This window comes from Lissotriton vulgaris, chromosome 5 (assembly GCF_964263255.1).
Source record: "Lissotriton vulgaris chromosome 5, aLisVul1.2, whole genome shotgun sequence".
Classification (NCBI taxonomy): Eukaryota; Metazoa; Chordata; class Amphibia; order Caudata; family Salamandridae; genus Lissotriton; species Lissotriton vulgaris.
The window spans coordinates 510,775,458-510,796,333 of NC_141693.1; the positions used below are offsets into that span (position 1 = coordinate 510,775,458).

Genomic DNA, 20,876 nt, shown 5'->3' on the forward strand with positions numbered 1-20,876 from the left:
CTCGACCTATAAACTCACATAGCGGTACCTAAATACTGATCAGCCTCCTGGAAAGGATTCTTAGTCATGCTTTTTTGACTACACCTTTTCCAGAGACTACCCCACTGTTTTCATCCCAACTAAAACCCTGGGGTAAAGGATGAAAAAAATATCAATCTTTTTTTTAATGCATCTATTCTGTTCGAGGTCTATACCAACAACCCAATAAAAGCACAACATGACATCCTACTAAAAAAGAAAGTTGCTGCATTAAAATCCTTGTCCTATGTTGGAGATGAGGCAAAGGGTTGTTACAATAGAAAGTGGAGCAGAGGTGTTACCAGTTTTTACAAGGGGTATTTCTTGGCCAGGAGGCCAAAGTCCTTGTAGGTCCGTAGGAGCCAGTGGTGGTAGCTCCGGCACACATTGTAACCGATGACCTTTTCCTGGAAGAGTTTGGAGGCGCTCAGCTTGGGTGGAATTGGCACTGTGGGCAGGTGGCTACCCACCAGCTGAAGTAGAACAGCCAGGTTACTGTGCAGGCCCTGGGCCTGCAGATCAGCGCTGCCAAACAGATCAAGCAGGTGGTTGGCATGGGGGTTCAGCGCCTGCTGCCAGTGCAGCACAGTGCGTAGGTGGTCAGGCAGCACCCCGTAGGCGGTGTAGTTCTGTCGCAGGCGCTCTGCATCGCTCAGGCTGATCCAGGCCTCCTGGGAAATATCAGGCGATGGTAGGCCAGGGATCGGGCGGAGAGGCGGGGTAAAGTCCGGTTGGCCAAAGGGGTCCCCTTGGCTCACCAACTGTGGAAGAGAGTAATAGGCATTATTACTGCACATAACCCTGCAAACCACTGTATGTTTCAGCTGTGCTGTATAACTACATCTTCAAGCCGCTTTACAATTGTACGCTATACGTCATGTACTCTAAACATCACTGCACGTATAATCTGAAAAGTACAAGTGCAGGGTTGTGCATGCAACATCCACTCGACAGCAATACATTGCACAGCCAGTTTTTATTACGCAACACTTTTTTATGGAATCTGCACTGCACACCACAGTACCTTGTCTGTGCAATATATAGCACTGCTATATATTGCTGCCCTGCACATGAACCCTGCATATCTGCTGCACCACACTACTGCAACATCCAGCACTTGCCCATCTTTTACAGTGCACAACACTTCAGTGCATATGCACCCTTATTGTATAGCATGTACGTGGTTCAGGAATTTGGTACAAGGGTGTAGATTGTCACTTCTGGACCGAGGTGGGAATAGGAAGTACAAGCCATTTACTTATTTTGAGGTTTCCCGTGGGCCCGGCTGGTAACTGAACAAAGACTAGAAGTGGGTGTGTGCATATTTTCCGTTTAACAAAATGGGCAGAGTAATACAGACAAAACCATGACATAATAATAGTAAATAAAGAAACTCATTGGAGAATAACGCATCACAACACCTTTGGTTTTAACAAATGTCTTTTGTCCCAGATTCCACGGACATCCTTCATCAGGGAAATGGATGGGAACGGACGACAGCAGAGGTATCAGTCAAGCAGGGCATTCAAAATCATAGTGTCATTGCAATAGGGGGTCTTTAGGAAGGGGTGAATTGTTGGTAGGGGTGGGGAATGGAATCACATATATTGGTTGCGCTCCTGGAGGAAGCTTACTTTTATTTTTTTTTAAGGAGTTTCCAGGAGGAGGTTGTCTGAGCTTCGAAAAAACTGGTTCCTCCAGATATCCAATCGTGTGTCAGGAGTCAGGGCCATCCAGAGTGTGGACATTTATGCACCGTGCAAGCCAACTGAAACATACTTCTGGCTTTCAGGGAGAGCCATATTATGCTGTTGAGGACCTGAGTGATGAGGTCAAACTCTCATGTTCCTGGTATTAACATTGCGGCTTCCTGGAGTGCAGCCTTCAGAGGACAGGTGGGGTTTTGGGATCCCTGTCAGGGTCAGCCAGCCTCAAGGATGAACACGTTGATAGAATTTAGGAGTCTAGTCTAATACTGTGCGTCTTTGGCTATGCAAATTGGGAATACAGAGCATGTCAAAGGATACACGAATCTATCTTGTTTCATCGTTCCCTCCTCTCAATACTTGAGCGCTTCGGTTGTAGCCTTCTTAGAAGGATTTCATTTTAAAATGGAGTTGAGCCTCTGAGTTTCCTTCTGATGGAGCATGCTGCAGTCTCTTGCCTCAAGAAATAACAAGAAGGTTCAAGGGAGCTTTTGGGCTAGGTCCTAGGCTTTCCCAGTTTTTCTTCGTATTGTTTGAGACTACTGGGTCGAAGTGTGCGATTATGAAGAGAGCAATGCCGGCTTTCCTAATAAAGGTCCTGTTCCAATGAACTCGTGGCTTTATTAATGATTTTGGCAAACCCCAAGCCCTGAGCGAAACGTTAAGACAGGAAACTTCCATAGAAGCAAGCATCATGGATGCCATTTAGGGGTTGCAGCTGTGACCCCTGGCTTGTCCCTTGCGAACCTTGGCCCTGCCTTTGCAATCACTGGCCTTAAATGTGGCAAGATCAGTGGCAGGAACTTAAGGGCAGCTCTCCATATGGACGTCGGTTGGGGCTCGCATTTCCTTGATTTCTGTCAATTTTGATTTACACTAATAGTGAATATTAGATTATTCATTATTAGTGTAATAAAGAGTGGATTACAATTAGCTGGAATATGACCCGAATATGAGGTTTGCTTAGCCTGAGCCGCGTACAGGCGAACACTATTGGCGGAAAGAGGGCTTGGGATGACTCCCATTGGGAAGAGTTGAAGCAGGCTAGCTAGGCCAAAAATGGCGAGCGGTTTTGGACTTTAGTTAGAAGAGCAAATGATGGTGATACCGAACCATTACCCAATCATATTATGGATAGGGTCTGGTTTGAACATTTTAGGAGGCTGTATGACGGGCCAGGCGTACCCGATAGCAGCGAGCGATCTGTATATTGTACACCGCCCTTGTCCAACACCACGATCCCCATTGATCCCGTAGGGCAGGTAGAGGTTGAGTCAGCTATTAATAAAATTGTTCAATGTAAGGCTCCAGTCCAGGATGGCATCCCTGGTGATCTGTTTCGTGCTAGCTCTAAGCAGTGGGCCAAGTTCTTCTCCCTTTTGATCAACGCCCTTCTCCATGGCTCCCCAGTCCCAAGCTCATGGAAGGGGGCGGAGGTGATCCCTATTTACAAGAAGGGGCCAAGGGGCGACCCTGCCAACTATCGTCCAATCAGCTTGATCGATGTTGGTCAGAAGGTGGTTGGCAGGGTTCTTTTGGAAAGGATCCTCTCCTGGGCGGAGGAGAATAACATCATCTCCCATTTCCAGGCAGGCTTTAGGGCTTGCACTGGCACCGCCGACCAGGCATTTAGGCTGGTACTACTCCACTGGAAGACAGTATCCATTGGTAAAGGCGGTCTGTACCTGGCCTTCATTGACCTGAAGACCACGTTCGATCTGGTCCCTCGAGAGCGCCTGTGGGTGGTTTTGCAGGAGATGGGGTTTCCATTGCCCATTTTGAGCCTGTTGGCCCGCATGCACGACGGAACGTATGCATGCATCCGGTGGGGCACGCAGGAGCAGAAAATGGCTAAAATCTCAGTAAACAGAGGTGTTCGTCAAGGATGCGTATTGGCGCAGACCCTCTTTTCTCTGTTTGTAAACGGGATTGTCTCTTTTCTATCTGACATCGATGCTGATGCCCCCAGCTTGGCCGGTGATAAAGTCCCCGCTATGCTTTTTGCTGACGACACGCTATTAGTTTCTAAAACGCCCATGGGCTCCAAAAGCTTTTGGATCGGTTTTGTGTTTTTTGCAACTTAAGGGGCTTAGTTATTAACACCTCCAAAACAAAGCTCCTTTACTTTAACCCCAGTAGGAAAGCAAACCGTCCGCTCACACAAAATCAGGAGCCACTAGAGCGTGTTAAAATGTTTGACTACTTAGGGATTAGGATATCCGATCAACTCAAATGGAACCCACATATTGAAAAAATGGCCCTAAACCATAAACGTGTTGTGGGCGTCATCGGTAGGGAGCATAGATCCTCCTTATCCAGACCCATAGCCCATGCATTGGAGATCTATTCCGCAAAAGCTATAGGCAGCGCACTGTACGGAGCAGAGCTCTGGGGTTTCAATAATGTCGATTCCCTTGTCATGGCTGTAAATAATTTCTTTAGGGAGCTTCTGTCCCTACCCAGGGGCACGCCTAACAAACCTCTCCAACACGACCTTGGCCGCAGATCTATTAAAGACCTTATAATCCTGCGTCCGCTTCTCTATTGGGTTAGTCTGTGGCGTACACCTGAGCTAGCTAGCTACGCAGACGGCCTTAGAGAAGTTATGAACATGCCGGGGTCTCATAAAATTGTTTGGCTATCAAAGGTTAAGGAGCTGCTAATGGCTATTGGTTTTAGTGCTGCATGGGAGACCGGTGCATCGGTTTCTAAACTGGAGGTCAAGCGAGCATATTGGTTGTGGGTCGATGCTAGAGCTGAAAATCTGGGTAGACTCACATGCGAGTTTCGTCTGCACAAGACAGTACACTCTCTCGAACCATATATGGACTTCATCAGAAAACCCAAAGATAGGGCCTTATACAGCCAGTTTAGATTGGGAACCTTACCTGTTCGTGAACGCACTTCCAAGTGGAAACCCCCTCACCAAACACTTGCCACTTGTCCGTTCTGTAACGCTGCACTAGAAACTATTCCGCACCTTTTTTTCGCTTGCAGCGCCTACAACTTACCCCGATCGAAATGGCTAAAATCTGTTTGTCGGCAGCTCGAGACCAGGAGCCATGTCTCTGCCTTAAGAATCTTACAGACAGATCCTAACACTACATTGGCCTGTGGGGTAGCTAAATTCCTCAGCTGGGCATGGGTGATTAGACATAAAGTCTTATGATAAATTTCATTAGGTGATTTTTTACTCTTAAAATCATGTTCAAAGCTGTAAATGGTTTAATGTCTTTTTATTCTTGTCTTTTATTATTTATGAATTGTTTTTTTTATCAAAAAATGTATTGTATTTTAATCGTTATGTGCTTTTAAGATATTTTTTATATATCGAAATAAAGCTTTGATTGGCCCGAATATGACCCTCTCTAGCAGATAAGGTAAATCAAACATGCTTTTAAATGTATGTTGTGTGCTTGCGGGTGAGCGGGTGTTTTATGTGAGAGCGAGTGTGTGTATGTGTGAATGCGTGTCTAAGTGTAAGCATGTGCGTGCGAGTGAAAGTAAAGGTAAATGGCTGTGATGTCACTTCCGCTATCCCAGGCATTTTGCTGAATTGACGTTCATGGAGAGCATTCAGGGCTGCTTCCACTGAGAAATCAGGCAGCAGGAAGTTTGTAAGATTCCTCAAATGATGTGAAATATCCCGGCCCTGTTTTATAAGAATGAGTTTATAGACCGAAACGAACCACCCAGACATTCTGTCGAATGAGAACATTGAACTGATCTCTGAGTTTCCACTTCACAATGGTCTTTATTTATGTACTTTCAGGGGAATTTCTCTCCCCACGTGGTTTGAGTGAGATTTCTTATTAAAGGAATTGGAATTCACAGGTCAAACATGCCTTGAATGTTTAATAATACATGTTTAAAAAGACATGGGCTCTAATGGATTCCTGCTAGTTTACGCACCGACTATTTTTAATGTTTCCACGTATCCACTCATTTCTAACAGTATTCACTTAAGCACCAAGGTGGTAGTTTCAATATGATTTAAAACTAACTTTCGACCTGAATTACCGATTCTTACAAAACAGACAGTACTATGAGCAACAAATACATTGTTTGTGTTTGAAGTAACTTGTGGTTGATACAACGGTTTACTAATGAAACGGCAGCAAATCTACTGCGCTACTCCCACTGATGCATCCCAATCAGTCGAGGATGACTGCAAACGGGTATTCTTTTTTGCTAACGCTACAGAGGCAGATATTCAACATTTGACACATCACAGCAGATTTCAATGCATTCATCGCCTCTCCAGTACAGCGTAACTTCTTTCTCATTTACTTTCGTCTTTCGTCAGTGGCATGGCCAGGGCGCCATGGGCTATAATTATAAATGCAAATATGACAAAATGGCCTTTCAGCCTCTCCTATGTACACATGGGTAGATTATGGCAATATCACAGGGGTTTACAGCACATCTCCTCTAGGATTGGAAGAGCCTGGGGAATCTGCACCAAGATGCACAGCACGTCACCTCTAGGGCTCGATGGATATTGGCAAAAAGATAAGCTACCGGTTGCCTCCACGGCTGGATGAGATCAGGGCATTGACTTGTGGGACACAGTGTATCATTTCAAGCAGTATTTGGGTTAAGGTCATTGGAAGAGTACTGCACATCTGATCACTTGTGGGATAGGTTGAGGTAAAGGTATTTTCTCAGGGTTATTCAGTATGCCACCTCTTGGACTGGTTGGGTGGGGTATTGGCACATGGGTGTACAGCATATGGCCAACATCACTTGATGGGCTGAGGAAATGGGAGCAGCTACAATCGAGGATGTTGCCTATCCTGCCCCAATCTTTTCTATGCATGCATGCATGGCCTTTTCCAGTTCCATCCAGACCATTTTGCCTGTGCTCAGGCCCCTTGGCACAGGACTGGGTGCAACAAAACGAGAGAAGTAGCAGGACATGTGCACGTACATATTCCTGTAGAAGGGTCTCTGAATGGTTCTTGTGCAGCGCCACCTGTCGCTGTACCTGTTCGATCTTCTTAGCAAGGTCATGTGGCTGTGTTGACGTTAACCGTGCTGCACGCTCCACTGAAACAAAAAAGAGACAAAGAAGTGTGAAATTCTACAGCAACCGTACAAAGTTGACTGACAGGGAGCTCATGTCACTACATTATGGTCGAAATATTGAATATTGCATCATCGATAAAGACTACTGTATTTCCTCATAGTATGTAGATGTGGCGTTAAGAATAGTAAACCTAAACTTACCCAGACAACATGGTGGAATGCAATATTTTCTGCTGGCTATTTCTACTATAATATAGGGACATATAACCTCCCTTGTTCCTCTCAGTTTCTGACAGATCCTACTCTCCCTTGCTTTATATTCCATATGTCTGTGACACTGTGGGCAACGGAGCCCGTTGCAAGTCATGCAACTTCTCCACAGTAGTATCTCCTACAATGCCAATTCCTCCATCTCTTATCTTATCCTTGGACCCCAAAGCACTCTGATTGAATAAAGCCTCCTATATAGAAGTTGTGTTCTCTGAGATGTGCTTAATACCAAACCCAAAGTTCACCTCAGCTCCCTTCCACACAAGTGTGTTCACCAACTCCATCACCAAGATCTTTTGTGGTAGAGCTCTATATGACGCCCATTAATTAATTGTCAATCTATTGATTATTCATCCATCCCTTATGGCTGTCCTCTCTGCCCCAGCAGTGCACCGCACCAATTCTAATAACTGAAATGTGGATATGATGTGTTCGACTCATCACCTGCTTGGGTACTCTTCCCCAAACCAGTTCAGCATCAATGTCAAATACATCTCAATGACTGACATCTACTTCACCAATATCTTTAAGACTGGATAAGTAAACTTGCCCATTCATGTTTAATACCCCCCCCCCCCACACCTTGATGTACAGAGGTGCTTTTCTGTGATCCTGGCATGAAAACCATGTCTCTGCCAAAACCTTTTCTATGTGCTTCACCAGCAACATTAAAGATTCACAGAAGCTAGAACATGTTCCATAATCCTGTTTTCTGCAGGCCAATCACCTTCAAAAGAGCGTACTCTGAAAGTTTCAATCCTCTAGACTAATTTAGACCACGTCGACACATACCACTCGAGATTTCCAGACCTCTGCAGACGTCCAATGCAATTTTGTTTTTAAAAATAACACACAAATGACGTAACTATTTTCAAAATATCATCTCAGTATAAATCTCTCACTAGCAAAATGTCGACCTTTTTAACTATTCTAAATTTGCCTTCCTCACTTCCCACCTGATGTACAACTTGATTGATGTATTATTCTGACTCCAATTGTAGCATATCTAGAGGCAAGTTTCTAATAGTGGGCTAAAGTGGAACCTGATTTTTTGTTTGTTGGGAGATACTTTGGAAGTAGATTTTTTGAGCCCATGTTTGTGCAACCTATGTTTTTCATTCTGTTTTCCCATGCCACCTGCCACGGTCCATGCATGAAACAGCGGTGGGCTGGGTAAGGGGGGATTTTGAGGGACGATGCCAAAGGAAAACACATTATTTATTTAATTTTCCCTCTACACCATCCCTCGAAATCCCCCCCTGCCTGGCCCCATCGCCCCACCACTGTTACCTGCATGGACCGCGGCTGCATGCTACCCATTGTGATTTTCCATACAATGCACAGTTCACTGCCTCTCCGCCAGGCTTCTTGGTGGAAGTAAAATACCAGGGGGCTTGTGCACAAGAACTAGCTCCTCGTAAAGGAGTGCATTTTTAAAACCCTCACAGTGCAAAGGGACTTTTCACAAACAAGAGCCACCCCGCCTCATTAATATAAATGGGTTGGCCATTATCCCAGAATTCACAGTGCACCTGCATTGTTGCCGCTTGTTCACGCAAACGGTGGCACACAGTGAACCCTACCTCGGGGAGAGCAGTCCCCGAGACCGCGGTCTACTCAACGCCACACTCTACAAAAAGTGCAAGCTGTCAAATATTGGCAGCCTGGACTTTGTAAATGGTTTTCCCCTAACCTTGACAGGCACTACCATTCCATACCTTACAAGTATAACAAGCATTTGCAATGCAATTGGTCTCGCATTAGTGAAAGTTAGAGCTATTGGCATTGCAAATGATACTGCTTTTTAGTTACATTTATTGTTTGCTGCGGAGTGATCATTTGACCTATCTAAAGAAATAGGAAGGAAAGGGGATGTAGAGGAAACAGTGCAAAGCAGGGGTAGTATGAGTAGTGCTTTAAAAGAAAGAGGAAAGACAGGATTTGTGCACATGTAAAGTGCTCCTCTAGCGCTGCAATTACACCTCTGCATGAGAAAATAGGAAGGGCACACACGGGCAAGCATTTAACTGAATATTGTATGCATACTATATTGTTAGTGATTTTGAAGATATTAAACTATAACTATTATGTCTTTTATCTCTGTGTAAGCGCTTCACCATCCTTTTGGAATGTGTAGGCACTTGCCCCTAGATGCATCATTGTTCCCGTTTGCGATTTCTAAATTGCGAAAATTAAGGAATCGCAATTTAGAAATCCTAAACGGCAATGCATGAAAAAATCGCAATTTTTTTGCGATTCGGTATTTTTCCTTAATTGCGATTCACAATTTGCGAATCGCAATTAAGGAAAACCCTTCCCATTGATTCCTATGGGCAAAAAGGCCCATAGGAATCCATGGGAAGGCATTCACATTTTGCGAATTTCAAATTGCGATTCGCAAAATGTGAATGCAATTTCAAGGGTGCGGGGGGGTCAAAAGAACCCCTCCCTGCACCCCTGAAATTTAACTTTAAGATCAATTTACACACACACATGCCCCAAGGACATGTGTGTGTGTAAATTAAAACGTTCAAATATGTAACTTTTGCATGTTTGAAAGTTTTAGGTAAATTAGCATGAAGTTCAACTTCATGCTAATTTACCCCTTCCAAATTGCGAATTCGCAATATAAAAATAATCAATCATTGCATTTCAGAAATCGCAAAATTGCGATTTCTGAAATGCAATCGCAATTTAAGAAATCGCAAATAAATTGCGATTTCTTAAATTGCAAAAAAGCAAAAATGTTTAATGCATCCCAAAACAATGAATTGCATTCGCAAACGGCCGAATTTTGCGATAAGCACCGTTTGCGAATGCAATTCACTTTGATGCATCTAGGCATAAGAGCGGAGTTGAAGAAATGTGATGATGACGGAAGGGGCAGAGAGGGAGGTGAGAGTACTAATAGAGTATGCAGGTGACAAGGTGTAGTGAGCTCAAACAGAGGCAGCTGTTCCTATGCACAGGGCGTCTGGACGCTGGTATTCAGAGACAGCAATGGAGTGAGTCAGCCGGTCCCACCACACCCGGAATAGTTTATGATATAATAATGAGAAACTTTGTGTCACAAAATCAACCACCCGGGGCTCTCTCTTTATAATGGGCTGCATTGATATTGTAGCTAGATGTTTATTATAATTTTCTGTAATGTGGGGAAAAACACAAAACTATAAGTATTTAATTAAGTAATGAGGGGGCAGAAAAGTAAATTATGGAGGGGGCGGCGACCGGCTGTCTGAACATGCAGACTGTAGGGAGAGATGGAGACGGTGCTGTGCAGCTAAAACTGCACCAAAGTTCACTTTTACCCAATGCATGGCATGCAAAACATGATAGTAGTGAGAGCCTGGAAGTTCCCAGCTTGTACGACGGCAGAGGCTGGGGGGGTTCAGAAAAGAAGAAAAACAAATAGAGAGGTCCAGAGGGGGAATTTAACTCAAGAATGGGTGTGACAGCTAGGTTGTCAAGCAGTAACCAATAGATCCTCACATTGTTGCCTGCGCGGGCAGGCCTCATTAAACCTGGATCTGTCCCATTCCTAACACTGTGTAAACGGAGCAAATTGGCTCATTGACATTATCCTGCACATACATGTACGCAGAACACAAATTCCCTTGAAGCAGGCTGAAGATTGGAAGCAAATGAGCATGCGCTCTCAATAGAGACACTTTTTTCGTATTCCGCATGCATAAAATGAAAAGTTCAAATGTTATTATAAGTACTTCGATTCAAAATATAAATTAATAACTTTGCAACTTAATCGGTCTCGCTTTTGGGACCTTATAAGTATTTTGCGATGCAGCACATTATCACACATTACTGGGTATTAAACACTTCTTGGATTTGGGAACTTCGGTTTAGATGCACTGGAAGGCAAAGCCGAAACACACACAGCAGCACAGAAAGGTTTGGTGTCAGCGACGCACCATTTGCCTGCACCAGATCAGCTTGCCTATAAAATTGCCAAAAAGAGCTGACTATGCGATGACATTTGTTCAAGTTATCGCCTGCGATTCTCCTGTAGAAAAGGGCCAAAATGTTCTCCTTCTTCCGGATAACGACACATATGGTGCCTCACTCAATGCAGAGGGGAAGAGCGGGGGAGGAAACCACTGAGGTAGTGCTCGGAGAATGGGGGAGGGCTCAACGCGAACCGGGAGAGTGAAAGCAATAAAGTGTAACATGAACGAAGCTGACTTTAAAGCTCCAGGGTGGCCTGATAAAATTAAAATGAAGTGGCGCTTGCTGAACCGAAGGAAAGGCAGCCATTACATCAGTATGTGTGCTTAGCCAGCGCAGACAAAAAACTCACTTGATGCACACAGAAAGGGTTAGGGGGAGGGAAAACCTGCGATCTTCTCTGAAGGTGGGGGGAGGGCTTCTAAAGTTAACCCCGGAGGGGGAAAGCAATGAAGCATAGGCAGCCCACTTTGAAGCTCGGAGGCGAGCTCGCTCAAAAAAGGAAAGGCAGCCATCGGATGAACACGAGCACTGCTTGAGGACAGCTACACAAATAGTGCCCACAAGTGTAATAAATAACATGCAAGGTAAGAGCCCATATGACAGAGGCAGTCCATATGGGTGGTTACAAAATTTGAAAAGGAGGGACTAGTAATCTATTTCACCAATGAATAGCAGATATTTACTAAGGACAGTAAGAGGAGCCAATAGAAAAGATGGAAGTGGCTTCAAGCCCATATTCTGAACACAGCATGTCTCGAAGAGACCGAGCAAGTGCTGCCTAGGCGAGACCTAAAAATGGTTGCAAGTATAACATGGTTGTGCATGTTGTTGCGATTTGTAAAGATTGTGAATTCAAGCTTGGTTTTTTACATCTGCATCCGCTTTAAAAGTACAGTCTCTTGTGCATCAGGTCCAACTACACCTAACGTTCCCTCTCCATGTCTGCCTACTGGGATGAGGTTGTGCTGCTAGTGCAGCACTTGCTCAGATTTAAGATTATTCAGAAAAAAACACATATGTACTAAATGCGCCTATGTACAATGCAGTCTGCTGCTTACCCAAAGAATATTTGCTCTCGAAGTTCTCTTTGTGAAACAGTATTCCAATTAGGTAACCTTCTGAGGACAGCAGGATGTGATAAGGTCAGTTAACGTCACTATCACCTTTCCCTGCTCCTAACATGTCTCCTCCTTGGCTCGCTCACCATTCCATGCACTAGGATGCAACTGAACATTCGTTTGTCAGCTGTTTAATAATTTTGCTGAGTTCCTGATGGCCAAGATTGTGATCAGTGCAACAGTATATTTAGTATATAGTTTATTTCTCTAGCCCAATCCCAACTGCAAGGTCACTTATTCTTCTCCTGGTGATGCCGCAACTTCTCCGTCCATTTCCACGCTACTGTCCAGATTGTTTGTCCTTCTCTGGTTCTTTCCATTTTCGCACCTTGTTAGGTGAGTTGGAAAGTAAAATGCAGGCATGACTGTTTTTCCCTCACATTTGCTTTATATTATTCTTAGTATCAAAAACAGTGGCTGAATAGTAAAGTGTTACGATTTGGAAACAATTGATATGAATGAAATGAATAGACAGGACTTTAAAACATTTGAAGACCCAGTTAATGGGTGTTAGATCTGGGGGTCTCTAGTTGGCAGAGGTAAGTACCTTTGTCCAAATAGGGACCCTTGTTTTTAGTCAGGGTAAAGGGATACACACTGTAGATAACCCCTGCTCACCCCCTAGGTAGCTTGGCACGAGCAGGCAGGCTTATCCCCAAGGCAATGTGTAATATTTGTGCTTAACACACACAATGGCCCCAAAATAAACCACAAACTGAGACCACACAGCTAAGTATATATAAAAAATATACCTTTATCCAATTTAGCAATTTAAAACCACTTGCAGTGTAGTTACACAATTTCTTCACTCTTCTTGATGGTTGCACTATTTTTCTAAGGAAGCGTTATCACTTTAGTTTCAGTCTCAGTCTCAAATATCACAGTAAGTAAATGTTGTAGGCTAAATGATCTTAGAATCAGCTCCTTGCCGTATCTAGCGCTGTTTAGCAGGAGCGCCTCACCGTGCTGATTGGGAAGCGAAGCCTCGGTGTAGGGGAAACCTCTCAGCTGAACCCGGCCAGTCCCGGCAGCTCTCCGCCCGCTCTCGACAATCCAGGGAGCGGCGGGGAGCTAGTTTGGCACTTAGCTGTTGGGACAGCAGGCCGGGGGTGACAAAAAGGCACTCACGGATCCCTCGGCAACAACGGGTCTTTTCCTGGATGGTTCTTCCTCACGTCGCGGCTCCCGGCGTCTTCCGGCGAAGCTTCTTTGGGTTGGACCAATCCGGTCGCGGCTCTGCAGACGAGCCCTCGCAGACACCCGGGAGTCAGCCAATGACAGTGTGGCTCCCGGGACGAGCCCCTGATGACGCGGAAACCGGCAGCCACTCACAGCGCGGCCTTGATGATGACGCGGCGGCACTGGGGCACTCGACCAATGGGGACGCAGTGGCTTCGATCTCCATCTCCGCAGCCCCAGCAAGGGACGGCAAGGTCGTCGGGCACTCTCAGGCCCCGGGCAGCGGCGATGAGAAACAGCACAGTGATTTTTAGGGCACAGGTCACAGCTGGACCGCCCTTACGGCCACAAGATCTTCTTGGGAAATATCACGAAATAAGGCACCACGATCCTCCGGTCCTCACAGCATATGTGCCGATGAACACACCGTTCTCCGCACACGGCAAGCAGTGGAAAATTACGCACTAGGCAAATAAAGTACGATCTTCACGGCGTCTGGTATTTTCTGGGGAACCTTTTGACCCTGAGTTCCAGGACAGGAGGCTAGCTCTTCTCAGGCCCTTGGAGATTCTTTTAGAGATACAGCACACAGCAAAGTCTTGGAGTCAAGCAGGCAGGGTCACAGCACACAGCAAAGTCCCCTCCTTCTCTCCTTTAGATGAACAGCAAAACAGGTCAGCCCCAGAGCACACAGCAAGGGCAGTCTTCCTTAGTTTCTTCAGCAGGCCTTCTTCTGGCAGAGGTTCCTCTTGCTTGTAGAATCTGAAAATCTGTTGTCAGGGGTCCTTCTCTTATACCCCTAAAAGTCTTTGAAGTCTTTGTGCAAGTGGGCCCTGAGCCCGGTCTAAACCAGTTCTGGGTGTTGCTGGAGTACTTGGGCTTCCTGGCTTCTTCCTTCCTTTCAGAGTGAGGGGCAGAGTCGTCAGCTGCCCAGCAGGAGGTGGAGCCAGCATTGTGGCAGGCACAGCCCTATTCACTCCCAGGTGCTATCTCCTCCCACCACTCTAGTTGCAGATGCAGTCATTCAACCAAGGGCTGACTCAGACAACCTCCTGGGGGCTCCCTAGCCCCTGTCACCCTCAAACCAGACAGTCAATCCACAAGCAGGCCCAGGCACACAGACATTTTAGACAAGAGAACAGCCACTTTCTAAAAGTACTGTTCTCAAACACAGAATTTAAAAACAACCTTTCCTAAAAGATGTGTTAATAAATTCTGAGTTCAGGGATATCAATCACTTATGTCCAATCTTGTTCCTGTGGGAAGATAGGCTGGTATCCATTGGGACCAGCCTCCCCCATGTTAGTCTATGGAGCAAGATAACCTTGCAGCAGTGATAACACAAAATTACTGCTGTTCACTACCAGAGCATGTTACCTGCACTAGTACATGCTCTACCTTTCATATACACTGCACCCTGCCCAAGGGGGTACCTTGAGCCTTCCATAGGGGTGACCAATGTGTACACAAAGGGAAGGGTTAGGCCGAGCCAGGGGGGACACTGACCAGGAGGACATGGTAGTTCACTGACTGCACTCAGGCACTGCGGTGGCAGGCCTGAGACACCATTTTAGGGCTACTCATGTGGGTGGCACAATCAATGCTGCAGGCCCACTAGTAGCATCTGTCATCACCAGCCCTGGCACACTCAGTGCACTTTACTAGGGACTTCGTGGTGATACAAATATGCCAATCAGGTACATCCAATCAATATGATAATTTCCATAGGGAGCACTTACACTCTGGCACTGATCAGCAGTGGCAGAGTGTCCAAAGCATCTAAACCAGCAAAAACGAAATCCAGCACAGCATCAAAAATACAGGAGGCAGAGGCAAAAAGATAGGGGAAAACCACGCCAAGGGTGTCAGGTCTAACAATGGGTTATATAGTAATAAGTATAAAGAATACTCAACGGTATTGTACTAGCCAGGGAGAGAATTTAAACATTGGCTTCTCAAACAGTGCTCAAGTGCTTGTGATGTGAAGTGTACACTGTTTTTTTAACACAGCACAATCATGTGCCTACAAGCAAAGCTAAGGTGCAAGGGTTTTAAAAGAAAAAAGGAAATAATTAATTCCCTCTATTTAGTAGTAACCCAAATATGGTTTTACTGCTGATTTGTCTGGTTGCAAAACTATCAATGTGTGACCCTGTGGTCTAAAACATCTCTGGGTCATCACCAGGACAACAAACCTTTATCGAACATATTTGTTTGGGGATAAAGGATTGCAATATTCTAAAAGATACCGAGCTGAAAGTACCTTACATTATAATCAGTCAAATAAAAAAAACTGTAATTGTCAAGAAGCAAATTCAGAAAAAAGAAATAAAACAACTAGGTCCCTGCGTGCATAACATGGTGTGGAAGAGGCCCTATTAGTGTCTGGAACAATAATTAAAGTAATTTTCAGTACTTTCATACATACATACGGTTTTGAAAGTTTATAAACTGTAACATTTTCTAGCTGAACCATTGGTTTTAATAAAACTCTACTCAATGCCACTCTCCTCTATGCAACTCTACTCTACGCCACTAACCTTCAGCCATGCTGAACATCAGCCATGCTGCCGACAACTTGGCTAAAAAGTGAAGCCAATAACTCTCACATAGGCAAGACCTATTGGCTTTGCCAATGTTTGTTTACTTGTATTTTTACATGCTACATGTTTTGACAACTTGAATTTTAGTAGCAATGTTCATAGGAGATGACATTAACTAACTCAAGGGAGCTTATTTAATTTACCCTGGAGGAATCGCGGGTTGAGGTGGCTGCAACTAGATTTGACTAGATGACCTCCAAGTTACCTACCACAGTAGAAACATTAACCACTGAGTTAACTTCCCAACAAAATCTGTTGATCAAGTGTACCTGTTGCGAAGTTGACTTAGGGTCTTAAGGATACTGCTACCAAGATTTGTATGTATCCAGCCACTCTTGACATTATATTCGCATGATAGCTCAGGTGATCATTGCACTTGCTGCTGAGGTATGTAATCAGTTTGTCACTGGTTTGAATCACCATTAAATATTTTAGAGGGTTAATGAGTCCTGCCCGCAACTGTGTGCACATGTCTGAATCCTGAGAAATGATTCAGTGGCGTGTGTGCCTGTATAAATAATAACCGAAGGCATAAGCTTGAATACCTGATGCGATAACTCAAACTCTCATTCTTCTAAGGTGGATAAAAATGACTAGTGTTCAGTACTTTATTGACATTGGTATAACACATAGCCTTCCCGAGGGTATAGCTACATGGTACTGCCATAATTAGAAAGAATTAAATGGCAAAAAATTATTTCGCTTGCATTATTATGATTCTTACTATAATTATACACAAACACATGCATACGTTTGATAAATGTTATTACCCATAACATGCATCTACATGCATGTAACATGTTATTGTCCTTGCCTATATTGTACATAGAATCCAACTTATCTTTCAGCAAGAAAAATACAACTTCCGTTCCTTCTCCCTCATCTAAGACGGTACATGTTTTCTTCATTTTTTGTTTAGTCTGGAGAGCGTGAGAACAGGGAACTCTTTTCTATTGTCTTTTTTTGGCCAGGTTGCAGGAGGGGTGTTTCCTTGCTACTACAGATCGCTTGCTGAGTCTGGAGGGAAGGCGTGGCCGCACCAAGGTGTGCACCCTTCTGACACCTGACCTACTCCAGGACACACGTGTGAGAACAGGCGTTACTGATTGCTGTTTCTGTGTAGTTGGGCTGGGCAGTGTGCCCTCATTCGTTTCTTTCACTAATCACTGGGGCCCACAGATACGTGCAAAAAGCCTAGCGGTTACAAGAACATCTATGGCCATCTTAGGTTTCGCTAAAAGGCTGGGCCATAGACCCATGAAGGCCATCATTCAGGTTTATAACAGCAAATCCCTTCCTGTGGCTTTGTATGGTGCCTCCCTATGGGGCTATGTACGCCTAGACAAAATCCAGGTAGCCGAGAACAGTTTTTTACACTCAGTCCTGTCCCTCCCCCAATCCTCCCCGTTTTTTTCCATTCATACAGAACTTGGCATGAATCATATTCAGGACAAACTGAGACTGGCTCCATTAACATATTGGCTTAAGACCTGGTTAAACTCTGAATTATTGTTAAACCACATGATCATGAGGGATGTGATGAGTTTGGAATACAGTCACACGATACCATGGCTGGCCTATTTGCACAAATCTTTTAATGAACTAGGACGTCCAGATTTATTCACCTCCCCCTCGTGTATCACAAAGCAGGATGTGAGTTTCATAAAAAAACAGTTTATGTCTAGGGCATACATGTTGCGAGAAGAAGTTGAATTATCAAAACCATCTGTCCGAATGCATTACTTGTCACTCCAGTCACTTGCAATTGAGCCTTATTTATGTTTGGTCACTAATCCCTTTCACAGATTTTTGTTAACAAGATTCAGATTTAACATTATTCATTTCTATTTGGGCAATTTTAACACCTGGACGAAACCTGAGTTAGCTCCCCCTTGCACCTGTGACAATTTTTCTGTTCAAGACAGTTTACATTTTGTTATGTTTTGTGATTTCTTCTCCGCCCAAAGAAAAAAATACCTGCTACCAGTCCTAAGAGAAGCGGGCTTCTCCCAGGTGAGACCAGCCATGCTATATTTACAATCATTGGGCAACATCTGTATTACTTTCGCCATGGCCAATTTCCTTGTGGCAGCAACCAGAGCCAGAAGGAGCATGAATTTGGAAAACTGATGTACATAACGTGTTTTTTAAATATTTTAATGCATCCATTTTGCCAAATTAACTTGTTTACACATGAAATTGTTTAATTTTTTTTAATTGTAAATAATACTGTTTTTATGTACTTTGTATGATTTTATCAAATCGAATAAAGTTAATTTGACTGACTGACTGACACTAATCACTGGTTAGAAGCGTGCCTGATATGCCCAGGGAGACTAACATCTGGAGCTTAGACTAGAAACCGGGCTGATTCAGCAATATAAATGCGGCGGTTGGCTAAACTTCAGAAGGAAGGCACTTTACCTCCACCCGAAGAATGGCATGCCAGCCAGCGAGCCTTTCCTCTGTACCAGGGCAGCTGCCTCGTGCCTCACCTCCCCAAGTCATCCTCTGGGCGTTTCCCCACGCAGTATTCACTTGCTTTATCAGGCAGATGAATACATGCTGCTCGTCCTGACATTTCTCTCATTCACAGGGAGTGGTGCCCTCGTCTTCTCCCAAGGCCCGGTTTCCCAGCAGCTTAGAGTACTGCCATGTGCCCCGTCAGGATGCTGCCCTCCGTACAGTACTTTGGCCCTATCTTCCTTCACCAGCACTGTGTGCTTCCTCCCCCTTCTCTTTGACTCATTATTCTTTCACCACTCCTCCTGAGCCACTACCCTCTGCACATGGTAGCTTGTCCACCCTTCTGCCCAGTTTCTCTAGAGGCGTTTGTCCCACTGATCATCAAGTGTGGTTGACTGCCCTGACTACAAAGAGTCTGAGTGTCTAGTCATCCAGCACTGCAATCCGCAAACTGTGTGGGTATCAAAGCCGCCCACGTACATGGTATGAATGTATCTATTTCTACATTCGTATAGAGTCCTTAACCCAGGGTACAGCAAACTGTACATGGACAAGAGAACACATGCTTCAGCTTAAACAAAACTGGATGGAAGAAAAATTATTCAATACGTGCAAAAATAAAACAGGGTAGAGTTCAGTTTGGTTGGTTTGCAATGGGTCCACGATGAGAAAAGAGCAAAAACAACAGATGATGGGCAGAATGAATTCTAGGGCCAGTTTCGGGCTTTCAGCCCTCATAAGCCTGGATAGCTTGACTCCAGTGGCATGGAGAGCACAGGACTCCCGTCTGAGCATACCCGTCCCACTCGGGGTGACAAGTGCAAAAACAACAGTTGATGGACAGAATGCAGAACAATGTCATACATTCACCCCAGTACAGAGATCTGGGCCTAAATCCATCATTTTTTTACTCACCATGCCATTCCAGTTTGAACCCACCAATATACGATGAGAAAAGAAGCTGAGAAAGGGGAAGGTTGGTGGATGGATGCGAGGAAGGGAAGAAAGAAATAAAGGAAATTACTGTTTTAAAGGTCAGGATAAAGTGTAAGGCAAATATTAAACCCATACTTCTCTCCACCACCATGGTGTATGCCAGCACGCTGCAACTAACTTGCCAATCGTAGCTGGCCCTGAACCCCAACCATATACCTGAATGTGGTGCTTCTATAGCTGTCATTGAGATATTCATGTCTGTAATCAATAGCCCTAACTTTTTAGTTCTGTATCATCCACACTCTACACATTCCTACCCAGTCGTACAGGCAATGGGAATAATTACGTAAACTATGGCTAAAATGGCTGATACCATGGATAGCTAATCAGTCGGTTGCACCAAACAAATAATCTTGTTAAAGGATATAAAAAATTACCTCCAAATAATGTACAATCTTCAGGATAATATTTTACAAAAACATAAGTGTCTGGATGGACAAGTTTTAATTTTATCTTGTAATCCTGACGAGACTGGACGATATTGTTCATTCATTACAATTGTTACCGTAAAAACTACAAAAACTGGACCTGACAAGACTCAAATCATATAGGTTACAGCTAAAGTCAAGGTCAAATGCCAAACAATGCATTAGTGATGTGATGAACAACAGAGCTAACTTTCAAGCCAATTCTTCAAATACTTCCAACACATAATACTAACGACTAATTGGCTACCAATTATCCCCAAAATGGGAAGGGAAATATCTCTGCATCTGACTTTTTAAATACTAATTTAGTGAGCACAGGCTCCTGTCTCTCTCTCCGTGCCTCACTGATCACTAGAATCCCTGTAGCGGTCCATCCTATGTGCTTATCATTCTCCAGGAATCATGGGGTAGTAAAAGTATGGTCCAGGGTTGATCAACCCTCTTTTTTAGCACAGTTAATGGTCTCCACTTACTCAGATTTTTTGGTCTGCTTACCAGTGGACTATGCACAAGAGTGGCGTCCTGCACTCCTCAATAGCTTTAACAAGATTTGTAGAGTAGCAATTGACCTTATCTTGGTACCGCACAATAGGGGACATAAGCCACCTGTAAAGTGGTTTGATGCTAACTGCACCCAGGCACACAACCAGTTACTCGCTGCGCTGAAACAAACTCCTAGAGTTCAGGACACGGTGCAAAGATGTAGAACTTTGTACCGAGATGCCCTCATAACCAGACAGAATACTATCACTGGTTCAGGCAGCGAACTTAGGAACTGCAAGGGCTTCTAGGCAACAGTAAATCACAGTTTGTTTTAGGCCAAAAAAAGAGACTGGCATGGATACTGTTATTCCATCTGAAACCTGGTTTGCCCATTTCACCAAGCTTTAGGCTGACCCTTGTTTAGGGAATCCTGAGATCCTCGATCATATACCTTTAGCTCCTAATCAGCCGCAGACTAGCACCTTAAATGGTCACAGCGCTCCGCTAAGCTTTCGGCGGGTTTACTTATTGAACTGGAAGAGGTTATGTGGGCTGTGGCTAGTTGTCCGGTTGGGCATGCTCCTGGTCCAAACGGACTTGCCTCTGATATGTTTA

The 20,876-nt window shown here is 44.5% G+C and overlaps 1 protein-coding gene across 1 annotated transcript in view; it reads right to left on the reverse strand.

Annotated features, from left to right (window-relative positions):
* Nucleotides 1-326: 326 nt before the first annotated feature.
* Nucleotides 327-20,876, reverse strand: part of LOC147711153 (cardiotrophin-2-like) — a 38,129-nt gene continuing 17,579 nt past the window's right edge. Inside the window, exons 2-3 of the mRNA XM_086920116.1 lie at nt 6,655-6,773; nt 327-779 (exon numbers count right to left, since the gene is read on the reverse strand). Coding sequence (XP_086776242.1) covers nt 327-779; nt 6,655-6,773 — 572 coding nt within the window. The remainder of the gene's footprint in view (nt 780-6,654; nt 6,774-20,876) is intronic.